We start from the raw sequence: 12,685 nt of genomic DNA, 5'->3' as shown, positions 1-12,685 counted from the left end.
GTGCACTCATGCCATGGCAACACCTTATTGCCATTTCTCCTTTTTAACCCTGTTATCTCTTGCTCTGTAACACACCATCATGCTGTCTCATTATGATTAATTCATTCACCTGTCATACAAGACATCAAATATATAACCACAACACTACAAATACTTAAGCTGCTGGGATTAGACATTATGTTAGTCAGTAAAACGACAGCCTAAACTAAGGTTAACTTTAAAAACTGCAGGGCTCAGAATTGTGTTGTGCAACTGGAGAAGGTATCTTTGTGCAAAACTTTGCAAATCCAACCAAAAGCAAGACAATAGATGACTTTATCTTCTCTCCATTACAGTAAAGGCACTGACTGCATATCTGACAGCTGAATCACTACTGTGTAATACAGTTTTAACTTCTGTTAAAAATTTAGTGTACAACAGTTTTGTCTGAAGATGTGAGAACATTAAAAGGCCACATTGTTGTCAGTCCCGTGCCTCTGGCGCCTCCAAACTTAGAGTCCGTGAGGATCTGCTCTCTCCCAGGAGGGGCTGAGTGCATAGTGGGAAGCAAAGCCCTGCTTACTTTGGGACTATTCCCAGGACAAGGCTCTTTATGGGTGTGCTGATATCATCAGCACAGTGAGAGAGAAAAAAAATCTACAAGTGAGGGATTTTAGAAAGCAGCCCCCCGAAGAATAAAAGAAACAGATTAAGGGACAGAGAGAAAAGGGCAGGATAATTCCTTTTTTAAGTTGCAGAGAGCACTTAAACTGACAGGTGCTTTTCTGCACTGAGCTCCCAGGTTTTAGTGACAACTGTTACTATCCTACTGTATGTGCTGTATTTACTTATTCGGCTGAGCACTATCCACTTTAGAAATGACTATACTCTTTACTTCCTAAACAGAGGCCTGTTTTTGTATGAATTTTACTCTACCCCTTGATTAGGGCTAAGTAATTAGTAAACACAGAACACAGCACAGTTTCCAAAACATAATTAAGTGATAAGCAGTTCGTAAAGAGTAGATACTGGTCATACAATATTAAAGTATTTATATTTTTCTGAGAACATTTCTATTTGTATGACCACTACCAAGCTTCTGGATATTTATACTACATGCTTACATGTAAGTCCTTTTTACACTGGTCAAAAAACCTGCTAATATCTGGAAGTTCAGTGCGATGGATAGCATCTAATATGTATTCAGTCCTGCATTAAATGACAGCTTATCTCTTGCACATTGTGTGGGTCTGGAGTCTCTGACCCAGACAAAAGTAGTAAATCTCCAGCATTATGTCATATACAGTGTTATGCCAAAACCTTGTAACAGTGACACGCCTGTCCTCAGGTAATGGTATATGACACTGGAAAGGTTTCAGTCTTCTGAGCACTTAAGATAAAGGTTTTACAATGTGAAATTAGAAAGGCTTATATCGACTTTCTTTAACAGGTGTACCTTCATGGGAAAAAAAAAAAAATGTGTAAATATGACAATACATTCTCATACTCTCATTAAACAAGTAACCACTAGTCCCAAACACATTTTTATTACATAAATGTGTGTAAAAAGCTGTGGAAAATGCGTGTTAAAGGAGATAAACTAGGTTGACCCTGCGATTGGACTGGCGACCTGTCCAGGGTGTATCCTGCGGTTCGCCTGTTAATTGCTGGGATAGGCTCCAGCTTCCCTGCAACCCTCATTGGACTAAGTGGTACGGGAAATGAATGAAAGGAGACAAACGGACCGACGACACTTACTCCACAAGAAGAGAGAAATCAGCTTGTTTTCTCAACAAACAAAGCTCATTCTGGCCTGGCTATTTCATACTTTATGAGAAACCTGCGGGACAGTGTCCCTGTCTTCATATGCCTTAATGTGTTATATCTTTCACATCAGCAGAAATGACAACTTTCTGCTTCGCGTTTTTCAGCCCACTTCAAATTTCCAACCAAGCACATTTTAGTTGTCAGACACGAGAAAAAGTTCTGCCTAGACGATGGGTCGAGAATAAGCAGCAATAACTCTAAAACCAGGGCTGCGAGAACAAAAATGACGTAATTTTGTGATGTAACGACCTTTTACAGGCAGAAAATACCAAGACTGCAAGCCACCTGTATCATGTATGTCGAAGGTTACAAACTACGAGCAGAATATTTAGTGCATTTATTTTTCTTTTGCTGTCTTGACGCTCAATTAGTTAAAAAACCAACAGCAGGTAAACCTTTGGACATTTGGACCAAACACCTGACTAAACAAAAGGCATATTCTATATATGAAGTGTCTGAATCCTAACTGATGCCTACAGTTTAGTTTCAACTCATCAAATCAGAATAAAACAGCCTACAGAACTTAAACATATAGAAACTAAATATTACAACAGCTCTACTGTATTCAGAAAATATCTAAAGTACCAACATGTGGTTCACTTACCTGAACAACTTCTATTCCCCTTTTCCTGAAAAAAAGAAAAAAGTAAGCCATTAATTTCACAAAAACTAGGTTATGATATTAATGATGACTAACTAACACCATCAAAATTTCTTTTTTCCTGGTTTTTATTCCTTTATTAAAAAATATTGTTTCATTAACTGTGTCCACGAACTTCTAAAATCCAACACATATTTAATTCTTTTGGATGTATACAAGTCAAAACTCTTTTAATGAGAGATGGAGGGGAAAAAAAGTCCTGGCTGAACTGGCTCGAGCATGTACAAGAACAAGACGAACCTAAATTGCCAAAACAGCTTCTTTTAACAATGAGAACAATGTGAGTACTGCCGGACTACTAACTCAGCCTGTCCGACCCAGCTGTTTTTGAGGTTTCAGCCCCATGGCAACAGCAGTGAGACCATTCACGGCTTCACAATAACGTGGACACTTCATACTGCAGCTGGTGTGTTTCATGCCAACTGAATGGGGCCTTAGTTTTATCCCATATCAGATATGGAGATCATTTGTCCTACATTGTTACAGAGCCAGTAGAATACAAGGGTAGGTACAAGGAAGAGCACTCATGAAGGAACAAAAAGTCCAACCCTTAAGTTTGTCATTTATGGCATGCCATAGATTTACAAAACAAGTCTGTATGGGAATGGTAGTCTGCTGCATGGTGATAAAGTAAAATGATGTGAGATACCAAGAGTTATCAGCTGGTTTGACCAGTGGCCTCAAAAAAAAGATCTGGTCCTTTCTAGGTTTTAAAATTAGAAAAATTAAATACAATCTCAGATAAAAAAAAAACAGCACATTACATTGTGTTGTTATTTAACAAAATCAAGCTAAAGCCAGAAGCAGTAGATCTGGAGCATTTAGGTGTGTGTTAACACAATGCCAACAAAGACAGACGTCAGCAATGACCATAGTGAAGCAACTGCTGCTGCCCATCAATCTGCGAAGAGTAATAAGGCGGCCATTACCAAACAATTTGGAGTTTCATTCATTCATTATTCTACAGTGAGAAAGATTATCCACAATTGGAAAACAATAAAAATGGTTGCCAAACTTTCTTGGAGTAAAGTGACAGTAAAGTTGCAACAGAAAGCCTACTCTCTAGAAAGTACATGGCAGCAGGGCTTAGGTTTACAACGCTGAATCTAAACAAACCACAAGACTTCTGGAACAATGTCCCCCGCCCTCCCAAGTAGTACAACCGACACCCCGATGCTAAAAACCTAGAAGAAGCACTGTGCAGCTATGTTGTTTATCTGAGGTTGTGTTTACGCAATTACAAGACCTGAGAAGGACTAGATGGTTTTTCTTTTCTTTTTTTTTTCTTTTTTTAATGATGTCCTGATAAGGAGAACAGAACAGAAACAGGGTGTGTTTCCATGGTTAATGATCACTACATGATACTGCAGTAATTAACTGTAAATGGTACAGTAAAAAAAAAAAAGCAGTAGTACTCAGTGTTAGATTTAGTAGATCATTCTCATGGTCAAGTAGATAAAGTGGGTTTACTATGTAAAAAAAAAAAAGGTGTATTTATCAGTTAGTTGCTGTTTTTATTTTTTTAAATGATACGTTCCAGTTTTTACATAATCATTCGAGTAATTCCGGTTAAAAATTATTGTTTTAAATTATTTATAATGGATAGCTTAATATTATCTTATTAGATTTGGAATAAAAGATACTGGCCCTGTCTTAATAATTGCATAAATTCCTATAATATTGTTCAAGGGCATCAAATTTGACCAAATCAGGTATAGGTGAAACGGGCAGAAGCATTTCATCTGCTTATGTGAAACAAATGTAAACTAAAGTGGTTTTTGCCAGCAGGAATCCCATCAGCTGCACGAGATAGGACAGACTTCATAAAGAGCTGCTCAGTGTCAGCTGCATGCCACGTGATGAAAAGGAAACGAAAACTCCGGATAGACACTGTTTGAATATATGATAGTGATGAATGGTTAATCTCTCAAAACACAGCCGAACAGCTAAAACCAGCATGTTTATCTGTGAAGTTTAATTTTTTTTACATTAAGTGAGAAAATGATTTTTTAATACATAAAACTGACTTGAGGATCCTTTAACAAGGAAGGGTATGTTCAGACAAAGTCTGCACCTAGTGTCTAGGACAATCAAAAAGTCTCATATGGGTTCCAAACATCTGAAAATTATCTTAGTTATCTCACTTCCTTCCTCTGGTAGAAGACTTTAATTTGGTTACCATGTTTCAAGAAAAGGAGAACATATTTCAGTGACAGACTGCAGCATTAGTGGCTATCACATCCACAAATATGCCACATTCACTTTGTGCTCCGTCATAGGTGCAGCTATTTGTTCCCACTGGCTACGTGACTATGTGACTTGATCTTCTTGATCATCTGTCACAAACACTATCTTTTAACAGTAGGGCCGTTCCCTTCATTACCTTCTGAGGCCAGGTGGGGCTGGGCAGGATGAAAGGAGGAAGGGAGGGGGGGGTCTCAGAGGTTTATGAAGAGATTAAAAATGTTTTGTGGATTACGGTGTGGTAATCTGTCCTGGCTTAATCAGGTCACTTGGTGAAGCAACAACCCTGTGGGAAAGGTGAAAATCCTTCAAAGCACATCATCAACATACCTGACCTACTGGTGTGAATCCATGCTGAATAAATTGAGTCAAAGATAAAATTTTTGTTTACCACCTACACCTGTGCTTTCAGGCTCACTGCAACCCTTACACTGTACATTTACCTCAGTAATGTTGCAATGAAAGATAAAGGTGCTGCCATACCCTGAAAACCCTTCCCTAGTCCAATGTACCTTACACTGGGTATTGTAAATCTGTGGCGTCGTCTGATGACTAAATAGACTTATCTTATGACAAATTTATATAACATTTAATCTCTACTAGACATGGATAGCATTCATACAAACATTAAATGAACAACTTAAAATCCTTTGCCAATGCATTTGGACAGAATATTTTTTGTATATAAATACAGCCCTGAAAAAAATCCAACTGTAATGTCGGTGTTACCACACTGTTCCGACTGCAAGTAGTATAATGCTGAAATGGTGCATGTTTTATATTACAGATGAGTGAGCAACAGGAAAGAGATTTATTCTCTCAGTTTACATAGAACTGACTAAATAATAATAAATAAGAAGACCCACACAGGCAGTTTCTATTGCACATGCATCTAGAGCCTGTAAAGGTTCAACCAACACACATTCCACGTTGCACCGTGTCTCGACAAGAACTGAGTCAAAACATAACAAATTAACTCTACTTTTCTTACTTTTCCACAGGGTTTTAATACATGCTACAAACCTCTTTCCAAATATTGTTGGACATCATGTAAAGTGCTCATTTTAAACAGATTTTGATGACCTAGTTAGGTCATTTGAAATGATCAGTAGCATGGCTGAGTATAAAAAAGAGCATTTCAAAGAGTCAGTTAGAAGTAACCAATTCTCTGAAAAACGGCATGAACAAAACTTTATGCAAACTTTTTTCGAAGTTAAATGACAAAGACTGAAAATTTTATCCTGTATAGGATGACATCAATGGACAAGACCAAAAACCATACAGGTTTCTGTATCAAAATTGCCTCAAACTCCAAAAAATGCTAATTAACACTATTATTATAAACTAGATCCAAAGACAAAGTTGGCTTTACTTACTAAGATAGACTAGGTGGAAAACTGTTCTATGAAATGACAAATGAAAATGTGAAATTCCTTTTGGAAACCACAGGTGCAGTATCCTTTGGGCTACAGAGGAGAGAGACCACCCAGTTTGTTACCAACAAGCAGTTCAAAAACCAGAATCTGTGATGACATGAGCAACTGACACAACGATAATAGCACCATAACTCTGAATTACATATCAAGACTCGGAAACAACAAAAGCTGCCATCAAAATAATGATCACACTTGTAAGGGAAAGTCATTCTTATGCCAACAAAACAATATATCCCAGCATGGTTTTGTATTGAGAATTCAGGCACTGAAGTGTCCTGCCACAGATTAATAGCAACAAATAAAGCAAAATACAGGTCTTCTTAGTTTACAGTTCCTTCTTTTAAACAGATTCAAGTGTTTAACAAACATAAGTGAGTCAATGAGCATGTGTCTAAGTGTAGAAAAAATAAAATTCAAATGAAAAGTCGGAGGACTGAAGTTTATGGTTTCTGTTTTATCAGCTTGTAATTCAGTTATATACTTTTTAAACGATATAATGGATGTGTGTCAATATGTATTAATGGGATGTCACAACTTGAATGCAATAAATTGCCATTTACCTGCACAAATCAGCAAAGGCCTGAAAATTCAGTTTCTTCATCTTCTTTTCGCTGAGCCAATAGCCGACTTTCCGGCCTTTCAGGAAAGTCTGCATCTCTGCTATGTTGCTGTTTCTTCTCTGGAGGTAAATGATGCGACTGGAGGCGCAACCTGAAAGGACAGGGGAGGAAATCTCCGTACAACGTAGATTTCACAACAGCCAACCAGTGCAACCAGAGTAATCAACTTGACCACTAGGTTTGTGATACGTTGCCCAAAGAGCCAGAAGTGGCGCTTTTTACTAGCCTGCCTCTTGGACTCTAGTTTCAGAATGTAATATCGTAATGGGAGGTTCAGCATCACCAAACCCCACACATTGACCCTCTTTTGCTAACCTTAACTGCTAACGTTAGCTGGCTAGCTGTATAGTTGCAATATGCATAGCTAACCGATGGCATGCCATTAAGAAACACAAGCTAGCTCGCTAGAGGCTGACAAAATGTTGAAACGCAGAACGGATTCACACCTCTTACACGTATAAAATTAGTGGTACTAGCGACCACCGCGTAGCCAAAACTGACCAAACTATTGAAGCTGACAGCGAAATGCTATGGTGAGCTAACTAACCAAGTAGTTTTATAGCACAGTCCCAACCCTTGTATTCGTGTCCTCTTCGGAAACTAGCTCGGAGAATGTCCCATCCTTAGGCCGTCCGCTGGAGAAGGAGAAAGAAACGAGATGACAGATGACAGGCACAGCTGGACTCACGTTGAGATGTTCCTGGTGTTTCTCTCTTAGGCGCTGAGCTGATTGCACACACCCAGGATCCTGGAGACTGATGGTGCCTTCAGGAGCCCCTCGGAAATACCAAATGTCGCCCGTGGAATCACAATGTCATTGTTTTTGTTTTCCGATTTTTAAAATTAATTATTTTTAATTGATTAACGTTTCCTTAACGTTTCCATTATATCATCAATAATCAAAGGATTATAAACGATCATCCACCCGTTTTGTTTTGAGTGAAAAACAGTTGGAAAATCCCAATAGGCTATATTTAATCTTGATGTAAAACAAACGCAATGAGGAAAAGCTGGCGTATCCTCACAGTGCCTTATCAGCTTCTGCTACATATTTTTCTATTAAAAGATTAAGAGTGCCACGATTCCTTGTTTTGTCTCTAGTTATTTGTTCATATCCGTTTGAATATATTTCCCACAACCTGTGAACAACCTTGTGGTGGTCAGAAAGAGTGTCCAGTTCAGTCTGTTCCACTCACCGCCGCTTCATTGCCTGTTAACTCAGTGCACATGAAGTACAGTAACAAAAACTCATCATCATCATCAGTTCATCAGTGAACTGGTTTGTGACAATGTAGGCCGTACAAACCTGCTCGTGTCTACACAGAGGCTCGAATAATGTCACCACAGTCGTGCAATTCTCTGTTTCGTGTATTTATTTTAAACAGAACATATGACCAAAGCGCCACCTGTTGGGAAAATAACTGGAAAACACGGCAGTAAAAATGCAATTGGAACCCAAGAAACTTAGTTCAAAAATTTAAAAGGTTCCACAAAGCTTTAAAAACAAATAAACAAAAAAGAATAAAAATAATTAAAATGCACACACACAAAAGTGGTTGAGGGAGGGTCCACCAGCACACAAGGTATTTAAAGTTTTTGTAATGTCATTTATTTTATAACACATATTTGTGTTTAGTCTTGTGTAAACTGTTGGCATTTGTAAAGGTCATAATTTTGCAGATAACTTTACAAGATAGATAGATAGATAGATAGATAGATAGATAGATAGATAGATAGATAGATAGATAGATAGATAGATAGATAGATAGATAGATAGATAGATAGATAGCAAACCATCACCAGTATTATGAGCAAACAAAAACATTAAGCTGTATTATCAATAAAATGTAAAACAGAAAAAAGTAATAAAAACAACACAGCTTTAACAGAAAAGGTTATCAGCACTATTAAACATCCAGATTGATGGAATAAGAAAACGATATCATCAATGACTTGAGATTTCCTTGTTCTCCACATGTGGTTCTGCAATGCACCAAATAAAAGTTCTGGCATCATGTTCTTGCCAAGTGCTGATCCTTGATTCATCATTGAATGTCACGTTCAATTCATAATCCAGTCTATAGCTTTTCTTGATGTTTATGACTGGATTTGCTTAAAATGTGAGACACAGTAGAGCGAAAACAGTAAACATCTTTTGCTGGGTCCCTTGGCTGAATGACCCATTGGAAGAGGTTTTATAATCCTTTATCAGTTCTCTAGTTGGGTCAGTCTTTGTATCTCAGTTGGTCAGGTGCCAGGCAGTACTTCAGGGAAAAACGCAAACTAATTTTCATATTTTCACTTGTGCAGATACTTGTGTTAAAATGCAAAATACACAGTGATTTTTTTTTCTTTGCTTGATCTGAACTTTTAAAAACTCAGAATGTTCACCTGCTACATTTTTATTTATTTGTTTGTTTTAGCAAAATATAACAACTGAATGAAAACTTGCGATTCCATCAATTTTGACAAGCGTTGTCATAAAATATATATCCTTCGAGTAAGGTCTAATATTTCGCATTAGTGTCTTTTGTTGATTACGTCACTTCCTCCACGTGGTGTTGGCGCAAACTCCCGCCTGGAACATTCATTTGTCAACAATATTGTTGAGACGCTTTGATTCTAGTGTCCGATTGTCTGCGTCCTTTTTTCACTCTTTCCCAGAATGGCCGCTAATGAACAAAATTTCGATGTTGAAGATGAACTTATCACTGAGGAAGAACTCGAGCAGGCTCTGTGTGTTCTGGCTGGAAGCGACCCAGAAAATTGCTCTTATTCCCGGGTAAGAAAAGCAGCCTGCGCCTTTTACCGCTTGTTTTACCCAAATTCACGCCATGCGGTTTTAAGTAGTTGAATTTTGTATTAATGCTTATTTGCATGTTTTCTTTGTCTTGTGTTTCTTCTTGCAGGGCTATGTAAAAAGGCAGGCAGTGTTCGCCTGCAACACTTGTACTCCCAGTTCTGCGGAGCCTGCAGGGGTCTGTCTGGCCTGTGCCAATAAATGCCATGATGGACACGATATCTTTGAGCTGTATACCAAAAGGTAAAAAGCAATATTTCTATGTTGTAATTAGTGTCAACCAAGCCATTTTTTTTTGTTAATTAGGGAATTTTTTTGTTTTTCTTTAGAAATTTTCGCTGCGATTGTGGAAATAGCAAGTTTGGTGATTTCCAGTGTCATCTGAGTCCCGTGAGTTCTTCTAAAAGCCTGTCCCTCATGTTTATTACATATTTGCATTCTGATTATTGTATATTGTCTATTGTAAACCAATGATTGTTTTTGCAGGATAAAGATGATGAAAACATCAGAAATCACTATAATCACAACTTTAATGGCTGCTACTGCACATGTGACCGGCCATACCCTGACATAGATGAGCAGGTACTCCTCTTGTAATCCAGATTATGTGCATGCAGACAGTCCTTTCAGTGTCTGTCTCAGCTTTCACTCAATAGAAATGTTCATTTTCAACAGGATGACAATGAGATGATTCAGTGTGTTGTATGTGAGGACTGGTTTCACAGCAGGGTAAGCATGAGTGGATTTCTGATCCCTGCTTTTCTTCTGATTTACATTGAACCGCCTCTGAAAGTCTTCTGCTCTATTTTTTGTTTAAAACAGCACTTGGGCTGCTCTGTGGCTGAACCCGAAGAGTTGCAGGAAATGGTGTGTGAGGCCTGCATGAACAAAGCTCCGTTCTTGTGGACGTATGCCGCTCACTTTGCAGGTAACTAGTTTTCCAGCCATGCTTGTGACAAGCAGCAAAAGCAAATTAATCACTTATCTCAACATAAACTAGCAAAATCCAGAGAGGAATGAATGTGCATTTCTTCTTCAGTACCACCTGTGACCAATGTCAGTCATTCTAAAGAGGATGAGGACGTAGAGGTTGATATTGAAGGGGAAAGCACTCAAAGTAAGGAGGAACCAACCACCAGCGATGAGCACACAATGCAGGAGGTGAGAAACGCTTGTTTTACATGAAGGGTTTTGAGTTTGAGCTTAAAACAAAAGAAATACCCCATACCATCCATTCCACTACTATGTATTGGTACACATTTATGCTGCACTTCTGACATGGGGAATAGATTGTAAGGAAATGGAAGTCCATCTGTTAGTTTCAGATTATTTTTAATCATCATATACAGATAAACGGCACATTCTTTTAATGTGACTGTTTTTTTTTACTATTGGCATTTTGTGCACCTGTGAAAGCATCTACAGGTGTTTTGTTTTCTAAAGTAGATTATCGATTCCGCTTCTGACACTTTCCTCCTCCAACATGTTGCTGCTCAAAATAGTTGTGAACAAAACTTCATGCAGTATAACAGAAGGAAATGTTTTTTTTCCCCCCCCTTTTAATTTCAATTTGCCACTAGGTGGGGTCAGTGGGTAAAGAGTGAATTTGTGTTAATGCAGGCTCCAAGTCCTGTTATCTGTGATTTCCCCTCCTTTGGGTAATTAGGAGAGAAATGACCCATGAGGCTCTGCTTCTCCTGCTCTGTAGACAGCTTTGGCCAGGCTTCACAAGACAGCTTACTATAAACTGGTGATTTTCATCCCCCAACTGTCTCGTTATGCCAGTTGCCTCGAGACTTCCCCAGACAAGTCTGCATTTCTGTGTGTGAAAATGTTTTACAAAGCCCAGCTGTTAAGTCATCGTCTTGCCAATCTAACATAGTAACATACCCAGTCTTCTTTTATTATTTGCACCATAGGAAGAGGAAAAGAGGAGTTCCCCTTGCAAACGAACCCATGAGGAAATGACATGCGGCTCTTTAAAGGCCACAAACAAAAGTGCAGACTGCAGGCTGAAGAAGCTGCAGGCACAGGGGTTAGACAGGCTGAGACAAGGAGCTGTGTTCTGGCCTTACAGCTGGCGCTCTGAGCTTTGCACCTGCACAACCTGCAAGGTAAGCCAACAGATTCTGAGATTAGAATGCAGTTCCTCAAAAGGAACCAAACTACAACTTTGCAATTTGTTTTCCATGTAATACATATTGTTATACATTTGTATATGAAGTAGATGAGCATAACTAATAAATGTTTGTCCCTTATGTGTTGCATTGGTGTGCAGAAGGCCTATGTAGCTGCAGAAGTTCAGTTTCTCATGGATCAGTCTGACACTATTCTGGCCTATGAAAAAAAAGGTTTGGATGAACCTTTTGGGCAGCACCCATTGATGGCACTGACTAGCTCTATGGACCGTGTGCAGCAGCTAGAGGTCATTTATGGTGAGCAAGGGAGGGCAGAAGGGAAGATACAATTTGTTTTTGATATTATGCAATGTCAAATTTCACAGAAAGCTGAATGAGTGACTTAATGTGCACTGATGAACTATTTTCTTCCCTCAGGTTTCAACGAGTTGACAACTTCAGTCAGTGCATTTTTACAGCAGAGCATCTCTGAAGGAAAGGTGAGAAAAGATTGCCCCTTTAAGTCACGTCTGCAGGACATTTAGTCCTTTCTTTTTTGCTTGTTTTACTTCCTTTAAATTTGAAACTGAACACATTCTCCTCTGTGTCTCTTAGACAGTCACCGTCGAGGCTGTACATGAATTCTTCCAGGAGCTGCAAGCCAGAAAAAAACGCAAAACTGATGCAGGATATCAGTAACGAGGTGTTTAAGCTGCTTGCATCATATGCTGGATTCATATGATGCTTTAAATAGTGTGCCATTTCGAAGATGACCTTTGTTTCCCTCCTCACCAAAACTTTGCTGTGATTGTGATACTAAAGCTTGAACTTATTGCACACTGTACGATTTTTGTTCTTTTGAGTTTTCCTTTAATTAGTGATGCCTTAACTTGATGAGACTCTTGATAAGTTTTTTCTTACTTGAAACATCCACTGATGTTGCACACCAATGCATTTTTATTAACAAAAGTAACAGTTTCTGTGCCGGATGCTTCAGCTTC

At 38.6% G+C, this 12,685-nt stretch overlaps 2 protein-coding genes across 4 annotated transcripts in view; one reads left to right on the top strand and one right to left on the bottom strand.

The window, feature by feature from the left end:
* itpk1b (inositol-tetrakisphosphate 1-kinase b) overlaps positions 1-7,590 on the bottom strand; it is a 28,375-nt gene extending 20,785 nt beyond the window's left edge. The window contains exons 1-3 of one of the 3 annotated variants that reach the window (XM_041971583.1): positions 7,456-7,590; positions 6,708-6,858; positions 2,411-2,435 (exon numbers count right to left, since the gene is read on the bottom strand). In XM_041971583.1, coding sequence (XP_041827517.1) covers positions 2,411-2,435; positions 6,708-6,802 — 120 coding nt within the window. In that variant the 5' untranslated portion in view covers positions 6,803-6,858; positions 7,456-7,590. Of the gene's footprint in view, positions 1-2,410; positions 2,436-6,707; positions 6,859-7,314 lie in introns of all 3 variants that reach the window. The other 2 variants (XM_041971582.1, XM_041971581.1) reach the window with 2 other exon arrangements.
* A 1,721-nt stretch (positions 7,591-9,311) lies between these two features.
* LOC121630981 (putative E3 ubiquitin-protein ligase UBR7) lies at positions 9,312-12,526 on the top strand. The gene is made up of 11 exons (XM_041971556.1): positions 9,312-9,549; positions 9,677-9,810; positions 9,897-9,957; positions 10,054-10,149; positions 10,243-10,296; positions 10,390-10,495; positions 10,607-10,728; positions 11,487-11,681; positions 11,846-12,002; positions 12,123-12,184; positions 12,300-12,526. The coding sequence occupies exons 1-11, from the start codon at positions 9,433-9,435 to the stop codon at positions 12,381-12,383; spliced, it is 1,188 nt and encodes a 395-aa protein (XP_041827490.1). The 5' UTR covers positions 9,312-9,432; the 3' UTR covers positions 12,384-12,526.
* Positions 12,527-12,685: the final 159 nt, after the last annotated feature.

Source organism: Melanotaenia boesemani, chromosome 20, assembly GCF_017639745.1.
Source record: "Melanotaenia boesemani isolate fMelBoe1 chromosome 20, fMelBoe1.pri, whole genome shotgun sequence".
Taxonomy (NCBI): domain Eukaryota; kingdom Metazoa; phylum Chordata; class Actinopteri; order Atheriniformes; family Melanotaeniidae; genus Melanotaenia; species Melanotaenia boesemani.
This window is presented reverse-complemented; position numbering and strand designations above follow the sequence as displayed.